General features: G+C 36.1%; 1 protein-coding gene across 3 annotated transcripts in view; it reads left to right on the top strand.

The window, feature by feature from the left end:
- Window positions 1-18,528, top strand: part of FAM184A (family with sequence similarity 184 member A) — a 106,499-nt gene extending 87,971 nt beyond the window's left edge. For 2 of the 3 annotated variants that reach the window (XM_055311648.1, XM_055311647.1), the window contains 8 exons: window positions 744-897; window positions 2,436-2,563; window positions 4,009-4,193; window positions 4,627-4,773; window positions 11,592-11,709; window positions 13,947-14,051; window positions 16,390-16,592; window positions 18,127-18,528. In XM_055311648.1, coding sequence (XP_055167623.1) covers window positions 744-897; window positions 2,436-2,563; window positions 4,009-4,193; window positions 4,627-4,773; window positions 11,592-11,709; window positions 13,947-14,051; window positions 16,390-16,592; window positions 18,127-18,208 — 1,122 coding nt within the window. In that variant the 3' untranslated portion in view covers window positions 18,209-18,528. The remainder of the gene's footprint in view (window positions 1-743; window positions 898-2,435; window positions 2,564-4,008; window positions 4,194-4,626; window positions 4,774-11,591; window positions 11,710-13,946; window positions 14,052-16,389; window positions 16,593-18,126) is intronic. The other variant, XM_055311649.1, reaches the window with a different exon arrangement.
- Window positions 18,529-27,531: the final 9,003 nt, after the last annotated feature.

The raw sequence follows: 27,531 nt of genomic DNA, 5'->3' as shown, positions 1-27,531 counted from the left end.
AAAAACGGTATTTTAGAGTAATGGTTAAAGAAATATAACCCTAATTTCAACATGGTTTCTTTCCCAGAAACCTTTCATGTTGCAGGTTATGGTAAGAAAACCCCTTCCTGGCACAGTTCAGTCTCTAAATTTGAAGTACCCTGAGCTCTATCTTTTTTCCTATGGCCACATATCTTCTCTTAATCTTAGCCACATGACCATTTTCTCTGGTTAGACTTCTAGAACTAACATGAGATGTTCTACTTTTTTTTTTTTTTAACCTACTCTCACAGCTTTGCTTCTGTGTGCAAATGCCTATAGAAAGTTGCTACAAAATATTTAATAAGGGTGGAGTCGTAAAGATCTCTTTCTGATCAGAAGGAGATCTTTTCTTGTTAATGCCCCCTCCTTTCTTTCCTCTCTTAAGTTTGTGCACACAGAGGAATTATGCATTAATTTTGGTGGCTTACCCCCGTCTGCAACTTCAGACAATGACTTTATTTGCAAACCACCTTAGGAAAAAGGCCCACCCATATCCCACTTCAAACACACTAGATTGAATCAAACTGGTTTCATAAGGATTGTTTTACTGAAGTGACCCTACTAATTTATTTTCTAAAGTTCATTATCTTATATCTAATTTTCTTGAAAATGAATTACAAATGCCTTGTTCTTCTTAAACGAGTTTTAGTAATTTTTATTTTGTTTGTATTTTCCTTCCTGTATTCTAGAATAATAATTTGAGTATGTTTCCTCTATTTTAGGCTCTTGAAAATCATTTACAACAAAAACATTCTGCAGAGCTTCAGTCATTAAAAGATGCACACAGAGAGTCAATGGAGGGCTTCCGGATAGAAATGGAACAGGAACTTCAGACTCTTCGGTTTGAATTAGAAGATGAAGGAAAGGCTATGCTTGGTATTTTTTTTTTTAAGCTTTTATTTATTTATTCATGACAGAGAGAGAGGCATAGACACAGGCAGAGAGAGAAGCAGGCTCCATGCAGGAAGCCCGATGTGGGACTTGATCCCGGGTCTCCAGGATCGTACCCCGGTGCCAAACCGCTGGGCTACCTGGGCTGGCCTATGCTTGGTATTTTGAAAGGATTATAATCTTGTCATATTTATTTATATGTTCTACTTTAAAATTCAACATGAAATCAACAGTTTTATTTTTAATTTTTGAAACACAAATTTTAACTTTGAAAATGAATATCCAAGTATGAATGGAATAGCAACAGTGGGGTGAGGTCCCCTTACCTTTCTCCATATTCTGGCTATGTAAGCAACAGTCACTGGTGCTTCCACCTACCATTAAGGAACTAAACAGAGTCAGGACCTGAGACTTTCCACTCTCAAGTGACTAAAAGGAGTACATAGACATGGGACCACATGTCCTTATACTTGATAGGCATTTGGGTTTTTTGCACATCAGGATTTTGTTTTTAGGAGAAAACTCATGTTTAGGTCTGACTTTTGTTTAGGTATTTTTCAGGCATTTTTTATGGGATTTTAATCTTTGAAGTATTCAAATCACTGACCTTTTTATAAGGAGATCCGTTGAGATTTGAAGAAAAACTGTATGTGTATATAAAGAGTTTTTGGAGGGTTTTTTTGGTGTTCAGTAACTTTTTATTCCTACCATCTCATTTTCCTTCTGTTTGTTTTTTTTCCCCAAAATTCTCTTAATAGTTTTTATTGTATTACTGTTTTATAGTATTACTGTTTACCCAGTTGCCCAAGCCAGGAAGCTAGCAGATGCATTTAACTTTTTTCTTTTGCTTTCACATCCTGTTAGTTCCTTCACTTAAATATTCCCTATGTCTGTTCCCTCTTCTTTAGTCCTTTTGTCATACTCAGTTCACGGTCATATAATTTTTCACCTTGGTTATTGCTGTAACTTCAGCGATCTCTACTATCCCATGTAATTCCCTCTAGCCTGTGCAGTTATTAGAACAGGGTGATATTTTGTTCCCCCTTGGTATAGTACCCGGCCTTCAATAAATGTGGATCATATGAAATCTCAAATTCAAATAAAAATGATGCCTTACAAATCAAAACATTCACCAGTTAGTGTTTAACATCTTTCAGCACTATTGTGGAAGAATTTTTGCCTGAGTGGGAAGTTGCTTCCTAAGTGAATGTATGTTATGGTACTGTTCAGTTCTAAAATGTTATTCCAATAGCAAATGAGAAAAGTTAAAAACAATTAATTTCCATTAGCACCTTACTGTCAGACTAAAAGCTTAAATGGATCCATTTGAGCAGTTGAAAATTTTCTTGTCCTTACCAAAGGTAGATGGCCTCTAAATCCCTGGTATTTCTGTGACAGTCTGGGATATTTTAATGGGCATACATAAGTGTCCTAATTTTAAAAAATAATATATCTGTGATTTTTATAATTTTTATGTAAAGTATCAATATGTCTAAAATACACGAAAGCTTTTTTTCCCCCAGCCTCCTTACGCTCAGAACTAAACCATCAACATGCAGCTGCAATTGATTTGTTACGGCATAGTCATCATCAAGAATTGGCAGCTGCTAAAATGGAATTAGAGCGAAGTGTAGACATCAGCAGAAGACAGGTAAAGAAGAACATTTTGCTATGTGATGATTCCTTAAATGTGGATAGATTGTTCAAAAATTTTTGAAAATTACTTTGTAATAACTAGTATTTTCACTAGTTATTAATTTACCATCTATGCTGAAGAGTCTTATTTTTAAAGGGAAATGGGCAATTTGATTTTGGTATATTGGTCATAAAATTACATTTTATTTTATGACTTTTTAATTAAATATTTTGAATTCTACTTGCATCTTGAGAACAATGAAATATAAATAATACAAAGTGAAAACAGAATACTATGAAACAGTACTGTCTATAGAACTTACTGAAATGGTGGACCTGTTTTATATCTGTGCTATCCACTATGGTCGTCACTGGCCACATGGGCCAAATATGTCTAGTGACTATGTGTCTGGTTTTGTTTAATTTTAAAAAAATTAAACTTGAATTTAAATAGTCGTACTGGATAGCATAACTATGGGAGCAGCAGGTCCTCAAGAAAAAGAATAACTGATATTTCTGTATCACTCTAGCACAGGTACTACATATGCTTTTTAGACTTTACTATTTGGCCAAGTGTACTTACTTGAATCAGAGAGTTTATGATTTTAAATGTCTGGATGGATGGATTTTTAGGCATAGTGCAATGAAGGCCATCATTCGTTAGGCTTAAAATTTTCACTTTGTTAGTCTTTAGCTATGTTAAATGATCAGCTCAAATTTTCTCTTCGTTGCTATGAAGTTTTAAAAAAGCCACTTTATAATCATGGAGGGAAGTTATATTTTCTTTTAACTAGGCTGACACTGAAATTGACAATGTCTAGCTAGACATTGTAGGAAACTAACTTCTAGGAAATTGGAAGAAAGCTTATATTTCAGACAGGATAACTGTTACATCAGTACTAAGCAGACTGCTCTCTGAGCCACAGTGTGTGTGTGTGTGTGTGTGTGTGTGTGTGTTGGGATGGCCTCGCTAGACACAGGGCCTTTTTAAATGAAAGGACAGTGGTGCCAGCATTTTATTGTAGGAGCCCTACATCCTAATCTCAGCTCTGCTATTCATTATAAATCATCCTTAGACAGATCTCTCTTGGGTATTGGTTTTCTCATCTGTAAAATGTGAGGGAAATGTGCTTTTATGGTCTTTTGGGCCTCTTGACACCATGATATTATCCATATAAACTGTATCCGTATAAACACTTCTTATATATGGGATAAGAAGAGGCCTTTAGGTTTTATTTCAGTGGTTTGCTTTTGAAGCAATGTCATTACATTTGACATGCTAGTATGTAATTTCCTTTCCCTTAGATAAATGCAGAAAGCAAATATTAGAAAATCCTTAAGAATTATTTGTAGGGGCATCTGGCTTGCTCCATCAATAGGCATGTGGCTCTTGATCTCAAGGCCATGAGTTCAAGCCCTGCACAAAGCTTACTTAAAAAAAAAATTATTTGTGTTTTGCAGAGTAAGGAACATATGTGTAGGATAACAGATCTACAAGAGGAATTAAGGCACAGAGAACATCACATCTCAGACTTGGATAAGGAGGTACAGCACCTTCATGAAAATATAAGTGCCCTAACCAAAGAATTGGAATTTAAGGGGAAAGAAATTCTCAGAATACGAAGTGAATCTAACCAACAGATGAGGTATGTCATTAATTACAACGGAAGAAATATACAGTGTTATCTGAAAGACTGCTGTATAGTAGTTAGCAGTACATGCCTATTTTTCTGGCTAGGCTGCCTTTTAGTAGATACTGAAAACTGCTTCTTTATTTGCTGACTGCTATAATTTAGAACATAGATGAAGTGTTTGTATTTTGAGTAATATGTATGCATTCATTAACTTTGGAAATTATATAATTAACTAAAATCTTTATAAAATATAATTTAAAAAGCATTAAAGGAGACAACTTCAGCAAGCCAGAAGATTAGAGCAAAGTAAGTAACTTACTTTAGGCTGTTTCAATTAATTTTCTATATATTATGCCTAAAATCATTTCAAATCTGGTAGAAAATAGAAAGTTTTGAAAGCTTGACCTCAGAATAACATTTTCTTAACTAAAAATAAATTAAACAGGTTGCATGAACAAGATTTAAACAAGAGACTTGAAAAAGAGCTGGATGTCATGACAGCAGACCACCTCAGAGAGAAAAATATCATGCGGGCAGATTTTAATAAGACTAACGAGCTACTCAAGGAAATAAATGCAGCTTTACAAGTGTCGTAAGTCATATTATATTAAAGAAAATTCATATATGGGAAATAAACTGAGGAGACTGTGTCTAACCTCAGATTACTCTTTTAAATCTAATTGATCCTTAAAAAAGAAAACGTAAGTGCTATATTACCAATGGTAACTGCAGTGTGATATTTTCGTTAACAAGGATAAGACAGTTGAGTGATTTTCAGCTGCTATTGCCACAGTCCCACTAGGACAATCTGCCTAAGACCTGTCCCTCAGAATCATGAACTATATAATGCCATGTGAAAACCTTAAAGATGTCCATTATATAATGTTAAGGAAAAAGAGTATATTGTGGCCTAAAGGAATATTATGATCCTATACATACACTAATAGTACATATTTTATATACAAATATCAAAAGATCTTAAAAAAAGAATACAAAATTTTAATGACAGTACTTCCCTCTAGGGAGTGGATTAGAGGGCATTGGAGGTGGGGAAAAGCAAAATCTTCCTTTTTATGTTTTATACTCTATATAGATGTTGTTAGAATTCCTACAAGCAAGCATTTAATTTAAAAATTAATGAAAGTAAAACATCAGAAATAGTTACTATTCATATATAGTAACTCCAATATTGTTAAAACCAAGATTTCTAATTATTGCTTAATATTTTAAGAAAGTATTTAATAGCCCTTCTCTTTCCCACATACTTAAAAACTGTTACAGAATATGCAAATAGCATTCACTCCTGTCTCTGAGGCCTAAACTCTGGTCCAACTTAAATGCTCTTAGAATTAATCTATTCTAACCTGCTGCTCCAAATGGTTTATTTATTCACCTCTAGTCTCTCTTCTTCTAATCAGTTTTAAAAGCTGCATAAAAATATATAAATATCTCCACATACTTCAGTAAAGTCAAAATAGTGACTAATCACATCAACCCTCTAGTCTCAAAGTGAAATTTAAAACTCCTTGTGACACTGTGCCTTTTCCTCCCATGTCAGCCACACTGACCTCAGTTTCCTTCTACCTGGATTACCTTCCCCCAATCTAAAAATCATCTTCTCACACCTTACCCATTAGACTAAGTAAGCTTTGTAGTAATACTGTTACATATGGGTAACATATATACTCACATTCACTTACGCTGAAACAAAAAACAGACCCCCCAGTGATTGGCAGTTACTTCAATGGCTCCTGAGGTGAAGTACCCTCTAATGGATACACACAGAATTTTCACATTAGTAGGCACTGGAATGTTTCCTTGAGTGAATTTTTTTGAGGCTTCCCTATAAAATTTACCACTTCATGAAGTTACACTTGAAATCACGAGATCGTTTTCCCAGTCACAGTGATTTTAAGTATTTGCTGTTTGGAAGGTAATTTTTAAATCCTTTTGAGCCACAGTAAGAGCTCATAACATTAGACATTTTGCAAAAATTAGTTACAATAAACCCTACTTTTTCCCTTCTCCTGGGCTGTGTTACTCATTGGACAGAGGCTGAAATCCTGGCACCCCCTCTTCACTGTCTGCAAAAACATGTTCACAAAAAGAATGACCTCTGTCTGTCCGTGTGTCCTGTCTCCTTAGGAATGTTAATTTACAAAGATTAAAGGTTTGTTTCTACTTTATTCTCTTATGTGATTTTACACATTATGAACTTTCAGTAGATAGTAAATAACTTAGTTTTTCTATGTTAGGATAATTTTTTTAAGACTTTATTTATTTATTCACGAGAGAGGCAGAGACCTAGGCAGAGGGAGAAGCAGGCTCCATGCAGGGAACCCGATGTGGGTGAGACTTGATCCCCAGACCCAGATCACACCCTGAGCCCAAAGGCAGGCGCTCAATCCCTGAGCCACCCTGGCATCCCATGATAATTTTTAACAATCAAAGAATTAGTATTACTCATGAGTCAAATATTTTATCTGCTTTTCTAGATATACCATTTGTTTTATACCTCAGCTAGGTCCATGGTAACCAGCTCTATTTCTTTTTTTCACCAGAAAACTACCACTAACATAAAATTAGTCTCTAGCTAAGGTATTTATTCTTCTCGTTAAACCAAACATACACACAAATGTATTTAGACCAGTGCTGTCCAGTAGATTTTCTGTGCTAATGAAAATGTCCTATATGTGCCCTGTCTAGTACAGTTGTTACTAGCCACACACAGCAGTTGAGCATTTGAATTGTGGCTAGTGCAATCAAGGACTTGTATTTTTCATATAATTTTAATTAACTCAAATGTAAATAGCCAAGTATGGACTAGTGGCTACCGTATTGGAAAGCACAGTTTTAGACACCTGGATTTTTCCCATATCGTTAAATGCAGCCTGCTTGGATCTGTCAAATGGCTAAGATTTTGTCAGAAGTGGTGCAGGGAGAGTGCACTCCTGCTTAAGGAGCTGCAGGGCAAGGAGGTGGGGGTGAGGGAGGGGGGAACACAACCATATTTGAATATTCACAGCCTCAGGGTAGGAACTGAAGTTCCTAGCAAACTGCATTGCTGACTTTAAATCTATTTGTTATTTTTTTTTTAATTGGTGTTCAATTTGCCAACATATAGAATAACACCCAGTGCTCATCCCATCAAGTACTCCCCTCAGTGCCCGTCACCCAGTCACCCCCACCCCCCGCCCACCTCCCTTTCTACCACCCCTAGTTCGTTTCCCAGAATTAGGAGTCTCTCATGTTCTGTCTCCCTTTCTGATATTTCCCACTCATTTTTTTCTCCTTTCCCCTTTATTCCCTTTCACTATTTTTTATATTCCCCAAGTGAATCAGACCATATAATGTTTGTCGTTCTCCAATTGACTTATTTCACTCAGCATAATAGCCTCCAGGTCCATCCATGTGGAAGCAAATGGTGGGTGAAGCAAATGGTGGGTATTGTTTCTAATGGCTGAGGAATATTCCATTGTATACATAGACCACAGCTTCTTTATCCATTCATCTTTCGATGGACACAGAGGCTCCTTCCACAGTTTGGCTATTGTGGACATTGCCGCTATAAATATCGGGGTGAATGGGGAAAATTAACAAGACAGAAAACAACAAATGTTGGAGAGGATGTGGAGAAAGGGGAACGCTCTTGCACTGTTGGTGGGAATGTGAACTGGTGCAGCCACTCTGGAAAACTGTGTGGAGGTTCCTCAGATAGTTAAAAATAGATCTGCCCTACAACCCAGCAATTGCACTGCTGGGGATTTACCCCAAAGATACAGATGCAGTGACTTTAAATCTTTGACATTAAAAAAAGCCCTGTGGGTTCGTAGAAGTGGATGATAGTGGAAGGCCTGGAGGAACAGGGGTCAGACTGAATCCTGGAGTGGAGGGGCCTCTGGAGCCGCTGGAAGGGAAGCTTCTTGCTTCTGTTGCTACCCCAAATCCTGCTTGGACTCCAGGGAAGAGGGGAATAACATTTTAAAAAACAGATGGTACCTTCTAAACGTTGTAGAAATGGTAATGCGTTCTGTAGCTTGTATGGAATGATTAGTAGAAAACCCCTTTTCTAGTGCTGGATACTAAAGTCTTGGCATTTTGGACATTCTATAGAAATTGTCTTATTTTTCTGAGAGGTATAGTAGTAAAAACCTTGTGTCTAATATGTCACAGTTTTTGTTTGTTGTAGAAACAAATGAAAGAATGGGCTGTTTTGAAGAACTTTAAGGGATGCCTGAGTGGCTGGCTCAGCAGTTGAGCGTGGTGTCTCAGGGCGTGATCGAGTCCCACGTCGGGCTCCCTGCATAGAGCCTGCTTCTCCCTCTGCCTGTGTCTCTGCCTCTCTCTCTCTCTCATAAAAAAATAAAATCTTAGAAAGAAAGAGAGAGAGAGAACTTTAAACATGTAGAACTTGGGATCATGACAGATCTTTATTATGTAAAAAGGGGTTCAGAGATTATTATTGATTGTCCAAGTTTACATTAACTTCTCACTGTACTGAAACAAAAAGATAGTTTCTTCTTTGGGGAAGCATTGAGTTTCTGTACGGGGCTTCTAAGTAGGTCTGCAGTCCCTAATTGAAAAGAAGCACTCCACCATATCAGAATCTTTAAAAGTTATTTGAGTTCCTTTATCTATAATACCCTAATCATTTTTGTTGTTGTTTGATTTTTAAATTACCATTTGGAAAAAAAAAATAAATTACCATTTGGATTGGGTTCATAAGCTTTGTGAGGTAAGGAAAAAGTATTTCTATTGTCGTGCATCAGAGTCCATGCCCATAAATGGGGAAAGAAAGGCTCAACATTAAACTTCTTCGATTATATATATATTTCTTTCCTTAAACTATAGAGTGGATGGTATAATAGAGTTTATCCTTATACAATTGAGATTCTAAAATAGATGTGTGCCGTACTGTTGTTTGGCCTGAGATCTCAATTTACTGACTTTGTCAGTTATTTTTTAAAAACACAGGAGAACTGCCACCTTGAAAACTTTTTTATATATTTTATACAGCTTTTTTACGTATTCATATTTTTGATTTGTGTTGTCCATGAACCCTAGACATTGACCTATATATTGTCAGAACACCCTCCCCCCCAAGAAAAAAAAAAATCAGAGCATTCATGCCTGGGGAGAATCCAACAGTGACCTAGTTAGTAATTATATATGTTTATGTTTTCTTGTTTTCTTTCTGTATTACTTTTAATGGGAATCTACATTTTGAGTAAAAGATGATATAAACTTGTTTCTCTAATGGCAGTATTTCCCAGGCTTTAGCCTTTCAGAATTTGGTCATTTCTGGCTACCTTTGATACTGTTTTCATATTTTTAATTGACTCATTGTAACTTAAAAATTTAACAGGAAAACTTGATTATTTCCGCATAAAACCATTATCACTACTGAAAAATTGTATCCATTTTTCTAAATAGAAGCTACATTTATAATTATATAAATGTAAATTCTGTGAAAATAAACAGTATTACATTCTAGCTCACTATTGCTGCTGCAGACCAGCCTGAGTTGTGTGAAACATGGTAACAGGCATAGTTGTAAAGATTGTTTCTACACTAAGATTGTTTCCTTCTTGTGACCAGAAAGATTAAAGGAGAACAAAGTAAGATAATTTCCTATACCACCAGTTGTTGAGACCTAGTCTTTGAGAAACAGTGCTGGCCTAGAGAGCTGACTGGGACAGCTGAAGAAAGGGAGATTGTTGACCAGTGTTGGTTTGAAATGGATCAAAGTAATACCAATGTTCTTCCTGTTAGAATTTTGAAAGACTTAATAATTTTGGAAATATATTTGCAGATCATATTACTTGTTCTCTCCTTTAATGCTTTCCCATTTGTGTTAATATAAATTGTTTCTTCAATTTAATCAATTATTTTTTCCCTTTAAAATCAAGGTATCTCTTTAAGGTTTTTTTATGATATTAATTTATAATAATTTTTTAGGTAAAGCATGTTTAAACTAAATGAAAACATACACTAGACTTGAGGCTCAGAGCAAAAAGTTAAGGTGGTTACCTTAACTTCCCATTTTACTAGAACAAAACGACAAACATTATAGTTCTATTTTTTATTGTTTTTCTTTTCTTGATAATAGTTTTAAATAAGGCATTAAATTTAGGTTTTTAGTGACCATTTACTGCCAGGTATTCTTGTTCAGCTACAGAAAGCAGTTCAAAAATCTTGTATTTTGTTTTTAACAATAAAGTACCACAGTGACATCTTGTGGTTACTCTGGTATTAAACCCATGCCTTTTTCCTTGACTAGATCATTGTTTCTCAAGCTTCTTAAAATTTTTCCCCATAAAACGACATATCATAAAATCCAAGGTCCCTTTATGTGAGCCTAGTAAAGCACATTTTTCATTCAATCTGCATTGTCACAAAAGAATAAAAAATAGTAAAACTAGCCTCAGACTACATTGACAAAGTTCCCACTAATCCTAAATCAGTCAGTTCCTAACCCCACAACTTCTCTTTACCCATGTATCTCCCCCAAACCCTCCAGACTAGAACTTTAGCTTGGGCTTGAGTTAGTGGAGGAGTTTACTAAAATTCCTAAAATACACAGATTTTTCTACTCCTCTAGAATTGGGGGGTGCACTGATTCCTAGAAGATACATTGTCCAGAAGTTACTGTTTGTTGGATGAATAAATTTTTCTGTGCATCTTCATTCCCATGATTTTACTGAACTTAAGTTCTGTCCTTTGACTTTGAAAACAGTAAGTTTTTTAATGGCTATAATTATTTAAATTTTCTAAAATGGAAACTTTCTCCCCTACACCCCTGAGCCGGCAGTTTCCATTTGCATCTTCATTCTGCCCTGCCATCTTATCTGATGAACCGTTTTTTTTTTTTTTTACAGTGTATGTGTATTAGCTGATAATACAGAATTTTTAAATTGTGTTTCCCATAAACCGGGGAAGAATGATGTCATGTATGTGTCCTTTGTTTCCCTTTCCTCTGTGTCTTGTCCCTTTTTTGTATGTTATCAAGCCTTATGTCATCACACAGGAGTATATTTTGGTTTGGTAAGTTCTCCTGATAATGAGACAATCATTGTAGCATCAAACCGATATTTAAAGATTAGTATTATTCAGTATATCATTTCTTCTACAGGGCTTACCTCACCTCATTCCCACACACTGTTGAATGACTTACAATGAGTTAATTCTTCTGAAAGTAACCCGTAAAGTCTTTAATAACATCATCTACCCCATTTGAGCCTTTAATAACACTATAGCTATTGAAACAGTCTCATGTTATTAGACTGAAAAGTTTTAAGGAAAAAGGTTAGGTTTTAAATTTTGTATGTGTTCAACTGGAGTAATTGGAAAATGTAGGTATTACAGAAGAATGTGAGTCCTATCGATGAACTAAAGATTTCTTGTTTTCAGACTAGAAGAAATGGAAGAAAAATACCTAATGAGGGAATCAAAACCAGAAGATATACAGATGATTACAGAATTAAAAGCCATGCTTACCGAAAGAGACCAAGTCATAAAGAAACTAATTGTAAGATTTGGGGTGGGCCGGTGTAACCATGTATTTACCATGTTTTGCCAATCAACAGTCCATTGGTTAAGTATTAAGTAATGCTAACTGGAAACTGAAGGTATAAAATATGTATGTTATGATTGAAAATTTATTAAAAATGTTCATGAATAAGGATAAGAATAAGAAATACAAAGTAATTTTAAATTTGGTATTAGGGTAAGGAGATAGTGCCTCTTTTCAGTATTTTTTTAAAAGAGTCTTTAGTACATATTTTACGTTTCATAATGTCCTTGCCAACATTTAATTAATACGCTCTTGAAGCTGTGTATTGTTCATGTAGAATTAGTGGATAGGAAAGAAGAGTCAACACATGCATGCGTTAGCCTGCACCGTGTACTTACAGTTAGTCCTGTTAATTTACCCTGATCCAAAGATCTACTCCATGGGAAAAGGGTTCTGTTTTCTTAGGGTTCTAACTAAGAAAAGTACATAGTCTCTCGAGAGTCTGGGTCTAAACTGAGGTGTCTGAGCAGTCCATCAGGAAAGGAAGTACAGATTTAACAATAAATAAGCTGCCTTTATTAAAGTTATTATTCTTCAAGAATAAGAAATACACAAATGTTTTATAATTCATAAGACATTTTTAGAGTCTTCTAAAATTATGTATCCTGATCAATAATTAAGATACTGTTTTTCACTGTCCCCAAAAAATAGAAACATCTTTCAGAGTAAAACTAAAGTTGAATGCTAATCACTCTGTTGGTTCATTGAGCTCTTCAACTGAAAACTATGGATGTTAGCATAGAAAGAGAGCCCAGAAGCATTTATTTCTGAAGTCCATTTTCTTTCATTTATCTTAATTGGCATTTAGGAAAGCCATCCTATTGGCTGGGACTACAAGGTCCTGGTAAAAACAGCAGGTTATAGATTGGGGTTCATTATGGAACCGAGGAGCAGACATCGGGAAGATTTTCCAGGCATTGTGAACATGAAAACAGACCTCATAGATTCATCTGATTACCTTATATTCCACACATGAAGTTAGCAAAGGTATTAAGTATATTTATTTCTTCTGTGGTAGAAATTGCTTTTCCAGTTCTTAGTGAACAGATGTCACAGATATAGTTGTATTCTATCCTGGACAATAGGATGAGTATTAGACATCAAAGAATAAAGCAAACACAAAGCAACACAGTTAGCTGGTGACAGGCTAGGAATCCAGCTAAGGGCTGTTCTGTGCTCTTTTCACTACACCCCAATTCTATGGACTGTGATGCACATGGGCTGAGATTGATGATGCAAATGATACTAGTAACTAAGAAGGGGATGAAGAATCTAGTTCTAGGGCACTAATCCTACACTTCACACTCATGTGCTTACAGTTTGGTTGTCCAATTAACACAAGTTGTTGGTGAAGTGAAAGGCAAAGGATTTATATGTAGGTCACTTTTTCTCTGGTTAGTGATTACTATTGCTATAATACAGAGGACCCTTGGACAATGCAGGGGTTATGGGGCACCAACTCCCTGTGTAGTCGAAAATCCACATATAATTTGGCTCCCCTAAAACTGGATTACTAATAAACTGCTGTTAACTGGAAGAAGCCTTACTGATAACAAGCTCAAGTAGCACATATTCTGTATATTATATGTATTATATGCTGTTTTCTTATAATAAAGCTAGAGAAAAAATGCTAAGAATCGTATTAGAAAATACATTTATAATATTGTGCTGTATTCATAAAAAAAAAAAAATCAGCATTTAAGTGGACCCGTGCAGTTCAAGCCTGTGTTGTTCAGAAGTCAACTGAACATTGAGGTCTCAGAGAGGAGATAAGGGAAGATCAAATGTATTTCCAGTACTGAAGAATAATGATGTGTCAGTGTCACCTTTATAGAAACAACAAAACCATGCACACAGCTCAGCTCCACGAATGTAAGTTAAGCTACTCAAACTGCACAGTTACCCCTTTGGAACAGAGATGAGATCAATTAAAGCATTTAGATCCAGTCGTAGAGGAAAAAGTTATTAAAGGGTGGAGAAGAGCCCCAAAGCATATGGTTTTGAAAAGTTTTGAAAACCTTCCCACCCACAGTCATTACGACACTGGCAGTCAGATCTAGAAATCTTTGATGAACGAGGTAGATAAATCTTCACCAAAGTTTTTATATTAAATTTTGAATGAAATGGCAGTTAAACAGTTTTAAATTTTCAACAGAAAATGTCTAAGTGATGTTTATAATTCTTTTGCATAGGAGGATAATAAATTTTATCAGCTGGAATTAGTCAATCGAGAAACTAACTTCAACAAAGTGTTTAACTCAAGCCCTACTGTTGGTGTTATTAATCCATTGACTAAGGTATGTGCTGTAAACACTGTAAAATAGGGATGTAGTTTAAAACTTGCTTAAAATTTTTAATAGAGCAGCATTAGATAAACCTTCCAAACAGTGTTTTCTCAGATTTAATATGTAGATTTAAAATCTGTGAAATCTTTATATATACATTTTCAAAGAATAAGACTAATATTTTTGTTAAGAATTAAAATTCCTTACGTCGTTAATATAAAACCTTAGTTTCTATCATTTTGTTTTTCCTATCTCCAAAGAAAACTAACATCATTTTCTTGGTGTTCACTGCCCTCTATGGGGTCCTGAAAGGTACTCCAGCCCTGTATACCCAACAGGTCTCCCTAACTTAGAGTCTAAGGCCTGCCATCTTACTGGACCTTGTTGCCCACCAGTCTTTGGAGAAGGGCTTTACTTCTTTCAGTCTTAGGACCTTTCTTTGAACCTTTCTTGACAATTAAAACTGAAGATGGCTTATCCTGATACTTTGTTACTCTCAGGACAGATAGAAGAGCTTTGTAGACAAGTAAAATGGACATGGCTAAATCTTATACAGCCTTGTACTCCAGCTTCCCATGGCTCCCCTCATGGTGCTTTGGGTGTAGGAGTTATTCAGCGGCACATTTAAGTCACGTTTTCTATAAGCAACCACAAATAAGTGAATAAAGCAAATAATGAATAAATAATTACTGGCTTCATAGGGATTACATATCTTTTGGGCAGAAATCAGTAGTAGAAATAAACTAAAGTACTACTGCCTGGCACATCAAAGGCTCTCATAATTGGTGAGTGAATTAATATAGTTACAGTTTTTGAGTTCATAACTTAGGGTGAAATAAGTATGTATGTATGTACGTATTTAATTTATTCATGAGAGACAGGCAGAGGGAGAAGCAGGCTCCCTGCAGGGAGCCTGATGTGGGACTGGGTCCCAGGACCCTGGGATCACGACCTGAGCCAAAGGCCAACGCTTAACCACTGAACCACCCAGGTGTCCCTGAAATAAGCTTTTTTTAATTACAAAGCAAGATTATAAGACTTGTTGAAACAAATAATAAAAGGAAACTATTTCTAATTTATTTTTTTGGAATTAACATTTTTAGCAACAAAACCATTATTGTAGATTTCTCCAAAGAGAAACCTAAAGTAGGTTCATTTATGCCCTCTGGTGACTAGAACGAGATAATGCAAAAGATAATCTGTTCACTTTTGAATGACCTCAGCTTTAATAGTTGTGATTCTAGAAAACGTTATTCTTTCTTTCTTTTTACAGTTATGGTAAAATAGACTCTTTGTCAGAGACTGTGATTCACAGAATATGACCTAGAAAAAGAGGGCAATGTCTAGGTACTGAGATCATTTCTTTGTAAATTAAGGAAAAAAGCCAATTAGATTAGGGTACTGTTTTTTTAAACAATTTTTCAAGAATAATTTTGCAGGAAAATATTTTATAAGTTTAATTAGCACACATTTAACTAGTAAAAGATAGTATTAAAGATATCTTGCAGCATGTTAAATTTTATTCTGCACAGCAAGATGATGCTCATTGATTCCAGAGGTGTGAATAAAATACTTGATTTGTAAGCTGATAGGTTTTGATAATCTGATTGTATTCCTCTTGCTACTGTTAGTTTTGAAGACCAACTAAAAATTTTTTTTAATATGGATCACTTTTGTTTTATAACCTTTAAACGTTTCTAAAAGATTATGAGCCAATTAGTGATACCGCCAATTGGGAGATGAAACAATTAAATTAAAAATTTAATTTTCTCTCCTCAGAAAGATGGTACAGTGGATTTAAAACCAGCTATTTAAGTCAACTTTAGGTCTTAAGTAGGAATGTGGGATATATTTCAAACTACTTTGCCAAGCATTTTTCCATTCCCTTTTTTTCCAGGCAAGGACTGCCTCTCTTTGACAGAAGGTTAAAAGTTCATGGACTTCCTTTTTAAAACTGTTTAACTTTATTACCTTCTACTCCTAATTTTAGCCCAAATCTATTTAATGTCGTGGTATCTGCAAGACCTGCTCCTTCCCCATTTCCTCCCAGTATTCTTTACCCTTTGACATTCTGTCCATCTACTCCCCTCCCCACGAACACCCTTCCTAAGTATTTCTTCCTCATTCTTTCTGGCCCGCAGCATGTCTGTCCGTGAGGATTCCATGTAGATAAAGAACACCTCCAAGGATCCCCAGACCACACTTTGGGTAACACTGGTTCATATTAACATCCCAATTTAACAGAAAGCCTCCAAAATTTTTCCATGCCAAATTTATATCTTCTACTATTCCTATTTTCTTACTTGTCGTAACGCAGGGACTGTCCTTACATGTGTTATTTTTAATGCAGCAAAAGAAGAAGAATGATAAGTCACCAACAAACAGGTTTGTGAGTGTTCCCAATCTAAGTGCTCTGGAATCTGGTGGAGTGGGCAATGGACATCCTAACCGCCTGGACCCCATTCCTAATTCTCCAGTCCACGCTATTGAGTTCAACAGCAGCAAACCACTTCCACAGCCAGTGCCACCCAAAGAGCCCAAGACATTTTTGAGGTGAGCCCCGTCTCACCAGCAATTTTTTTTCTTTCTTTTTTAACTTGAGAAATTTACCTTCTTACGTTGCAGAAATTCACTGCTTTAAGAACAACCTAGAAAAATTATTACTGTGAAAGATTTTCCAAATATATTTATCACTTGTCTAGAGAACTCCTTTTTGGCTCTTACGATTTTTTTTCTAGTTTCTTGTCAGTTTTTCTAGATGCTGAAAGAGGTGCTGATGTAATTCGTATGCTTAGAATTTTAATATTTATGGTAGTTGCTTCATTTGAATATTGTAGCAAATTTTTCACTAATCACCTTTACTACAGAATTTTTTCATACATTTTTTTTCACTTTCTTGTTTACCAGTCTTATTTACAAATATATAGATAACTGCCAAAATAAAAAATATGTAAGCTCTGGGAATTTAATGATATACATACAAAAATTTTTATAATTGATATTCCAATTTTAAGTATAGCTCAGATTTGATTAAATGTATTTACAAGAATTTAAATGAAACCAAATTGTTTATCCATTAAATAACGTCAGAAAGTATTGTTGTTTTAAGTTTACCTTACTATTACTGATTCTATGCTACTTTAATTTTTTTAACTTATTCCTACTAAATTTCAGCAGTGTCACAATAGTCTTACAGGTAGACTATCTTTTTCTAGGGTAAGTGATGACATAGTTAATGACTAATCATTTTAAGTAGAAAAAATAGCAAGAATAAAAATAGTCAAATATACTTTTGAATGTGTCTCCTGCTAAATATTTTGTGTTGCTTATTTCCTTTGTGCATGGGTATGTTCAGGTATCAGTAAGATGCATGTGCATGAGCTCAAGGAACTTGACTACTGGAATTTCCATTACACATTGTTGCGTGCCTTGTAATTTCCCCCAAAGACGGTAGGGATTCTTTTATTTTCTCAACTAGCCCAAAGAATATTTAGTTAGAATTAAGTTTAAATGCTATAACTATGAAGATGAAGGGGAAAGTGGCTTACCATACTCCTTTCCCCTGGAGTATTTGCTTATGAAATTATGAAAGTTTAATGTAAATATACATGTAGTAGAAATACCATACCATGGCTTAGTTACCTAAGTTATATTTGAGGACACATCTGTCAGAATCAAATGCTTGTGTCAGATCCTGAAATTTAATTAGGTAGAAGAGAAAAAGTGCTGAAAAAGAGGAATGTTATCTTGTTCTTATTCCTGACAGTTCCTCCTGATTTTTTTTTATTCTAAGAAGGTGACGTTATTTTTATCAGCTGTCTGGTTTTGTTTTTTTTTTTTTTGTTTTTTGTTTTTTTTTGTAATTATTTTGATGTGGCTCCTCCTTCACTGACTTCATCTGAGCTGCTGATGCACTCTCATGCTCTCATGGAGTGGAGAACCCAATCTAGTGTAGAGGGATCTACAAAACGCATCTAACCCAGGGAAGCAGTTCTGGTCATCTATACTGATGCTTTTTGTGTTTTTCCCTTCATTTTGCAAAACAGCTTAATGCTGGGTTACATGTCTCTCTTTTTTATGAATTCAGTCCTCCTCAGAGTGAAGCTTCCCCGGTGGCTTCTCCAGATCCCCAGCGCCAGGAGTGGTTTGCCCGGTACTTCACGTTCTGAAAGAACTGTGTTGGCAACAGCTCTGTGTGGACTATTACTAAGAGCATGACCTTATACAAACCATTATGTGAACAGGCTTTCCTATGTCAGACACTGTGAATGAGAAAGTATTTGTCTCTCTAATTTGAAATTACACTATTTCCTGTGCTATTTATTGGAATCACTCTACTATATTATGTGTGTAATTATAACAGTTATTTTTATTTGAGATGGAAGAGTCTTTAACCTTTATAATTACTGCATAATAAATTTTGTTAGAACAAACAGTGCTTTTCATCTTTTTCTAGTAAGCTTAATTAGACTTTAAATTTTTAAATTTTAGGTAAGATTTACAAAAGTATTTGCTAAAAAAAGTTTTACTGCATAGGAATAAAATATCAAATTATTTGACCTCAATAATCATAACTAAATCAGGCTAGGTAAACATTAATAAATATAAATATATTATAAATATATTATAACCTACTAATTTATTATATATGACTATAACTATAAACTGTGTCCTCTAAATGTACAAGACTATTATGAAAACACTTGTAGATATTATAGACTTTCAACTACATAAAATACTGTTGACTTATTTATATTTTAATATTCTAAGGATCTGGAATGTCTAACATAGTTAGTATCTATGATTAAGATGAGTTATGGCCAAAAGTTATTTGGCAAAGAGTCAGTTCTATCTTAATTTGTCTTAAAAGTTAGTGGCTGATAGGCATTCAGGAGTGCACTGGGTGTTACATGCAACTGATGAATCACTAAACTCTACCTTTGAAACTAATACGCTATAATGTTAAATTTTTTTTTTAAAGTTTGTTACTGATACATTCAACGAGAGTGCCAAATTGAGTTGATAAAGCAATGTAGATTTTAGAAGAATCTTGGATAAACAAGATAAATACAAATACCTTATCTATGAATGATTGTAACAACAATAAAGACCAAGTTTTCTAATGGTTATTATGTGTCAGACACTGTGCTCAGGGGCACTAGAAAGATTATTTAATCCTCACAAAATCTTCAAGAAGCAAACCATTGCTTATGAGTTTTTACGGTTGACCTATTCTTTTAAGTTATCCTGGAAAAAAAAAGTTTTATATAAAATCCTCGCTCTGAATTTTTCTTCAGCTGAGACTGAACTTTCTAAGTGGTTATTCTTATTTTAGAAAACAAATCTAGTTATAAGCATATATTCTTATCCCTAATTTATAGTTTACCTAATAATTTGGAGATTATTTACCAAGGATTTGATGATTAATACACATGCCTAGACACACATACAGATGATGAACACCTGTCCTCAAGAGCTAACCACATACTTGCTGAAATAGTCAAGGACTAAACTTTTTCAAGGTCAGAGCAATGTCAGAAGGGATATAAGATTTATGGAGTGTAGGGCAGCCCGGGTGGCTCAGCAGGTTAGCGCCGCCTGCAGCCCAGGGCGTGATCTTGGAGACCCGGGATTGAGTCCCACGTCGGGCTCCCTGCGTGGAGCCTGCTTCTCCCTCTGCCTGTGTCTCTGCCTCCCCCCTGCCCTGTGTCTTTCATGAATAATAATAAAAAAAAAAGATTTATGGAGTGTACAGGGAAGACAGGAGGAAGTGATTAATTCTACCTAAGTAGTGGCAGGGTAAGCTTGACATGGAAATGGTACCCAATTATAATTTTGAACGATGAGTGGGAATTACCCGGACAGGGCTCTTTCAGGCACAAACTGGAACAAGTATCAAGAAGGCCAACTACTTCCAGAGAATCAAGTGCAGTCCTGTGGGATCAATGTGTAGGGCTAGAGAACATGCATGGCATAAGAGAACAATCATTCCTTGACCACCTAGCCTTTTAAACATACAACTAGTAAAAGTTAAAAGCTGTACTCTTTACATTATGCTCAAAGGGCCTGAAATGCCTAGTAAGGAATTCAACTTGATTCTGCAGAGGCAGAATTAGATTTTTTTTTAAAAACTGAGAGAGCATATATGAGTGAGGGGCAGAGGGAGAAGCAGACTCTCTGCTGAGCAGGGAGCCCTATGTGGGGCTCAATCCCAGGGGGTCCCAGAATCATGACCTGAGCCAAAGGCTGACACTTAATCAACTAAGCCACCCAGGCACCCTAAAGCATGATTAGATTTAAAATTTTTAAGTCCCCATACTGACCGCAAAAAAAAAAAAAAAAAAAAAAAAAAAACAATGTATGCTGCCTACAAGAGACTCACTTTAGACTTACTTAAAGACTCATATAGACATTGAAAATGAAAGGATGGAAAAAAATATTCCATACTAATGGAAATAACAAAAACAACAAACAGACCAGGGTAGCAATACATATATCAGAAAATAAACTTTAAAACAAAGACTATGACAAGAGATAATAAAAAGGGACATTACCTAATGATAATCTGTCCAACATAACATAAATACTTGTAAATATCTATGCATCCAACTTTGGAGCCTCTAAACCATAAAGCAAATATTAACAGACATAGAGGGAAAAATTGACAGTAATACAATTTTAAGAGGGGAATTTAGCACCCCACTTATATCAATGGATAGATCATCTAGGCAGAAAAATCAATAAGAGAACAGCCCCTTTGAATGACACATTAGATCAGATAGACTTAACAGATACATACAGAATATTCCATTCAAAAACATCAAATATACATTCTTTTCAAGTGCACATGGAACATTCTCCAGGACAGATCACATATTAGGCCAAAAAACAAATCACCTAAGTTTAACAGAATCCTATCAGGCATTTTTTTCTGGCTACAACAGGATGGAACTATAAATCACAAGAAAAAAAAAACAAACACTAAAAAACCCCCCACAAAACACATGGATGCTAAATAACATGCAACTAAACCACCAATGGATCAACAAAGAAACCAAAGAGGAAATCAAACATAGAGACAAACAAAGATACAATGATCCAAAATCTTTGGATGTAGCAAAAGCAGTTCTAAGAGGGAAATTTAGAGCAATACAGGCTTAAACAGGGTAAAAAAAAATTCAAACAATCTAACCTTGTACCTAAAAGAACTAGAAAAAGAAGAAAAAGTCCAAGGTTAGTAGAGGGAAGGAAATAAAACCACAGCATAAATAAATGAAATAGACATGCATGTCCCCCCCCCACACACACACACCCAAAACAGAAAAGATCAGTGAAACCAAAAGCTGGTTCCTCGGAAAAACAAAATTGATAAACCTTCACCCAGATTAATCAAGATAAAGAGGACACAAATCCATGAAGAGAAAAAAAGGAGAAAGAACTGACACCACAGAAATACAAAGAGTTGGAAGAAAATAATGTAAAAAAATTCTACACCAACAAACTTGGACAACTAAGAAGAAATGCATTAATTTCCAGACACATATCTTTCAAAACTGAACCAGGAATAAACAGTAAATCTGAACAGACCTATTACTAGTAACAAAATTGACTCCGTAATCAAAAAACTCCCAACAAACAAAAGTCCAGGATCAAACAGCTTCACAAGTGAATTCAACTAAATGTTTAGAGAAGAGTTAACACCTATTCTTCTCAAACTACTCCAAAAAAGTACAAAAGGAAGAAAAGCTTCCAAATACATCCTACAAAGCCAACATTACCCTAATACCAAAACTAGACAAAGACACTACAAAAAAAAATGAAACTACAGGCCAATATCTCTGAAGAACATAGACACAAAAATCAACAAAATTTGAGCAAACCAAATTCAACAATACATTTTAAAAAATCATACACCATGATTAAGTGAGATTTATTCCAGGAATGCAAGAGTAGTTCAATATTAGCAAATCAATTAACATGATACACAAAGCAAAGGATAAAGATCCTATCATATCAATAGATGCAGAAAAAGCATTTGACAAAGTACAACATCCACTCATGACAAAAATCTCTCAACAAAGTATGTTTATTTTTTTTAAACTTTACATTTTATTTTTTAATTTTTTTAATTTATTTATGATAGTCACACAGAGAGAGAGAGAGAGGCAGAAACACAGGCAGAAGGAGAAGCAGGCTCCATGCACCGGGAGCCCGACGTGGGATTCGATCCCGGGTCTCCAGGATCGCGCCCTGGGCCAAAGGCAAGTGCCAAACCGCTGCGCCACCCAGGGATCCCTACATTTTATTTTTTTTAATTTTTATTTATTTATTTATGATAGTTACAGAGAGAGAGAGAGAGGCAGAGACATAGGCAGAGGGAGAAGCAGGCTCCATGCACCGGGAGCCCGATGTGGGATTCGATCCCAGGTCTCCAGGATCGCGCCCTGGGCCAAAGGCAGGCGCCAAACCACTGCTCCACCCAGGGATCCCAACAAAGTATGTTTAGAGGGAACATACCTCAACATAATCAAGGTCATATAAAGAAAAACCCATAGTTAACATCATATTCATCATACAAGGATGTCCACTTTTATTCAATGCACTATTGGAAGTCATAGCCACAACAAACGAGTAGTAATAAAAGGCATCTAAATTCCTAAGAAATGAAATTCACTATTTGTACCTGACATGATGCTATACATAAAAAACTCTAATGACCACCAAAAATTTTAGAATAATTGACTTCAGCAAACTTGTAGGATACAAAATCAATACAAAGAAATTAGTTGTGTTTCACACACTTATAAGTAGCAGAAACAGAATTTAATCAAATCCCATTCATAATAACACCAAAAAAGAATAAAATAGGAGTGGCTGGCTGGCTCAGTTGGGAGAGTGTGTGTGACTATTGATCTCTGGGTTGTGGGTTTGAGCCCCATGTTTGGTGTAGAGATTACTTAAATAAAATCTTTAGAACAGAATACCTAGGAATAAACTTAACCAAAGAGGTGTAAGAACTCTGAAAACTGTAACTGATGAAAGAAATTGAAGACAATGCAATAATGAAAGATTCTGATAATTAGAAGAGTATTGTTTAAATGTTCATACTACCAGAAGCAATTGCAGATTTAATGCAAACTGTATCAAAATAGCAACAGCATTTTTCATAGACCTAGAACATATAATACTAAAATTTGTATGCAATCACAAAAGACCTCAAATAGCCAAAGCAATCTTGAACAAGAAAAGTAGAGGTATCACAGTCCCAGAATTCAAGATATATCACAAAGCTGTGGTAATCAAAACAGTACAGTACTAGTACAAAACCAGACATGGAGGTCAATGGAACAGAATAGGGTTCAGAAATAAATCTATGCTCTATGGTCAATTAATCTATGACAAATGAGGCAAGAATATACAATGGCTAAAGGTAGCTTCTTCAATAAATGGTGCTGGGGAACTGTATAGCTACATATATACAAAAGAAAAACTGGACCACTCTTACACCATATACAAAGACTCAAAATCCATTTAAAACCTAATGTAAGACTTGAAGCCATAAATTTCTTAGAAGAAAACACGGTAATTTCTTTGACATTAACACAGCAAAGGATAGCAACATTTTTCTAGATAGGTCTCCTCAGGCACAGAGGAAAAGCATAAACTACTGGGATTAAACAAAAAAAGCTTTTGCACAGCAAAGGAAACAAAGAGGCAACCTACTGAATGGGAGACGATATTTCCAAATGACATATCCAATAAGAGGTTAACATCCAAAATATATAAAGAACTTATACAACTTAACACCAAAATCCCCACAAATAATCTGATTAAAAATGAGTAAAAAAGGGCACCTGAGTGGCTCAGTGGTTGAGCGTCTACCTTCGGCTCAGGTCGCGATCCCAGGGTTCTGGGATTGAGTCCCACATCGGGCTCCCTGCAAGGAGCCTGCTTCTCCCTCTGCCTATGTCTCTGCCTCTTTCTCTGCCTCTCATGAATAAATAAATAGAATCTTTAAAAAATAAAATAAAAATGAGTAAAGAATCTGAGTAGACGTTTTCCCAAAGAAGACACACAGATGGCTAACAGACACATAAAAAGATGCTCAATATCACTAATCATCAAGAGCATGCAACTCAAAACCATAAGGAGCCTACTACCTCCCACAAGTCAGAATGGCTAGTATCAAAACAAGTGTTGGTGAGAGTGTGAAGGAAAAGGGACCCCCTTGTGCACTGCTGGTGGAAGTAGGAATGGAAACAGTATTCTCAAAAACAGAAAACAAAAAAAACCCAAACTACTATGTGATCCAGGAATTCCACTACTGGGTATTTACCCAAAGACAACAAAAACACTAATCACTAATTCAAAAAGACTCGAGCACTCCTATGTTTAATGCAGCATTGTTTACAATGGCCAAGATATGAGAGCAACCCAAGTGTCCATGGATGGATGAATAAAGTAGATGTCACACACACACACACACACACACACACACACACACACGATATATAATGGAATACTGCTCAGCCATAAAAAAGAGTAAGATCTTGCCATTTGCGACAACATGGATGGATCTAGAGGGTATTGTACTAAGTGAAATAAGTCAGACAAATACATGATTTCATTTATATGTGGAATCTAACAAAATGAGTAAACAAACATAAGGCAAACAGACCCATAAATACGGAGTACTGATTGCTGCCAGAGGGGAGATATGGGCAGTGGGGGTGGGATGGACAAAAAATGGTAAAGGTTTCTGGTTGTAGAAAGAGTAAGTCATGGAGATGAAAGGCACAGCATAGGGAATGTAGTCCATGGTATTGTAATAGTGTTGTATGGTGGCAGATGGCAGCTACGCTTGTAGTGAGCATAGCAGAAATATTTGTCAAATCACTGTTGTACACCTGAAACTAATGTAACACTGTCAACTATACATCAAAAAATAGAAAATACTTTCCAAGGAAAACAATAAAAATAAAAAGTAAAAAGAACTGCATCTCAAAGGATGGCAGCTCTAGGAAACCTCAGCTGAACTGCCTGAGATTCCTGCAGCGAGACTGTTGTCCTTGCTGACCCGACACCTGAAGCCTTCATCTATGCCACCATGATGCTCTGCCAAAAAGCTCCTACACAGTTTGGATTTGCCCTCCCTTTCTGGGGCCTCAGATGACAGGATCCTAGGATGAGACCAAAGCCTTTGTACCTTCCTCTCCTGATCTCTCTCAATCTCTGTCTCTCTCCCACACCCACAGATGACCAAAGTAGTCATATATAAGTGGTTTAACACTGTAATTGAAGAAAAATAGCTTCAGCAAAACATTTTGATAGAAAAAGCAACATGGAATCCAGGAAGCTTGGCATTAGAAGAATCCTTAAAAGCCGTCTCTTCTAAACTCCCACAGAATTCTTGCATCTCCCCTGTAACATCGCTGACTGAACTTGGATACTCCAGTGACAGGAAGCTCACTTCCTGAGGCTCCCTAGTACTGGCTCTAACACAAAGAGATATCGACCTCTTGTGAATTTCCAAGTCTGTGTAATAAAATGGTACCATCTACCCTACCTTCCTACACAAATAATATGAAATAGTTTGGGAAAAATATAAATTACTATAGGTGAGTAAATAGTTGTCATGGAAAGTAGAAGAGTAAATACACTAGAGAAGAATAAAAGAATTATCAGGCAGTGATTGAGATCAGAGGCTAAATCTTTATATTGAAACCTATCAGCGTGACTGTGCTCTTTGACCGTCTTCAGTTACTTGGATGCAGGTTTGTATCAATAGGTAGTTCTACTTCACCAGGTTTAGGATTTTGTTAGGTAAGTACAACAGAAGGATGGAAGTCAGAGGACTGAGTGTTGGCAAGACATGATAATGATAAAATGCTATTTATCATCTTTAACAGTTACAATTTTTATGCTAGAATTATAGAAGTAAAACCATAGTGGACATATACTACCAATTACCTTACTAATGGTTCTAATCACCAGCTTCCAAGGTGTGTCAGGGATGAGGGCAGGGTTGTCCCACATATCCTACCAGTTTTCCAACACCAGCTGTGTGTCCTACAATTCAACTCAATTCTGACGCTACCTGGAGATGGCATCAGATCCCATGGACTATGTACTCAACTCTACAAGAATGTTCTCCACTTTACACCCCAATTCCAAGCCTAGGTTGTTAACTGTGCTTCTGACCAACTGGCTATAAATCAGAAGTTACCAAAATCCTCTCCTTGGGTTCAACTAATCTGCTGGAGCCATTCACTGAACTCAGACAATCTTAGACTGCTGGCTACAGATGAACATCCAGATGAAAAGACACAGAGCAGGATCCCAAACAAAGGAGCGTCTATCCTTCTGGAGTTGGGAGCCTGGCACAGTGGCACATGGAAGTGTTCGGATTCCCCAACCCCTCAACCCTGTTCTTTTGCATTTTTATGGAGGCATCATTACACAGGCATGACTGATTAAATTCATTGGCCATTAGCGCCTGACCTCAATCTCTAGCCCCTCTTCCCTCCCTGGAGGCCTAGGGTTCCAACCCTCTAATCACAGGGTTGGCCCTCCCTGGCAGAGCACCCATCCTTAGGTGGGGTTCGAAAATCACCTGATTAACAGAACAAAAGATGCCTTTAGCACTCTCCTCACTGAGTAAATTCCAATGGTTGTAGGAGCTCTCTGCCAGGAATAAGACAAAGATCAATACGTAGTTCTTATTATAAATCACAGCATCGCCGGGGCACCTGCACCCCGATGTTTCTAGCAGCCATGTCCACAATAGCCAAACTGTGGAAGGAGCCTCGGTGCCCATCGAAAGATGAATGGATAAAGAAGATGTGGTTTATGTATACAATGGAATATTACTCAGCCATTAGAAACAACAAATACCCACCATTTGCTTCAACGTGGATGGAACTGGAGGGTATTATGCTGAGTGAAGTAAGTCAATCGGAGAAGGACAAACAGTGTATGTTCTCACTCATTTGGGGAATATGAATAATAGTGAAGGGGAATATAAGGGAAGGGAGAAGAAATGTGTGGGAGATATCAGAAAGGGACACAGAACATAAAGACTTCTAACTCTGGGAAATGAACTAGGGGTGGTGGAAGGGGAGGAGGGCGGGGGGTGGGGGTGAATGGGTGACGGGCACAGAGGGGGACACTTGACGGGATGAGCACTGGGTGTTATTCTGTATGTTGGTAAATTGAACACCAATAAAAATTAATTTATAGAAAAAAAAAATAAATCACAGCATCACCCTTACTCTGGAAAATGTCAAGCTGATTTTTACATATTGGTTTAGAGATTTAGTTTTTATCTCATTCAGTCACCACCTTCATAACCAATGTGTATGTAGGTATGATTGAAACTCGTGTTCTTGTCCCTAACACTGTATCTTCACATATGTACTTAAAGCTTTTCATCATCAAACAGTAAGCTTCTAGCTCTTAGTTTTGCACTAACACTCTAATTTTAAATCTGAAG

Source organism: Nyctereutes procyonoides, unplaced genomic scaffold (assembly GCF_905146905.1).
Source record: "Nyctereutes procyonoides isolate TBG_1078 unplaced genomic scaffold, NYPRO_anot_genome, whole genome shotgun sequence".
Classification (NCBI taxonomy): domain Eukaryota; kingdom Metazoa; phylum Chordata; class Mammalia; order Carnivora; family Canidae; genus Nyctereutes; species Nyctereutes procyonoides.
The sequence above is the reverse complement of the archived record's forward strand: the minus strand, read 5'-3'. Positions and strand labels throughout refer to the sequence as shown.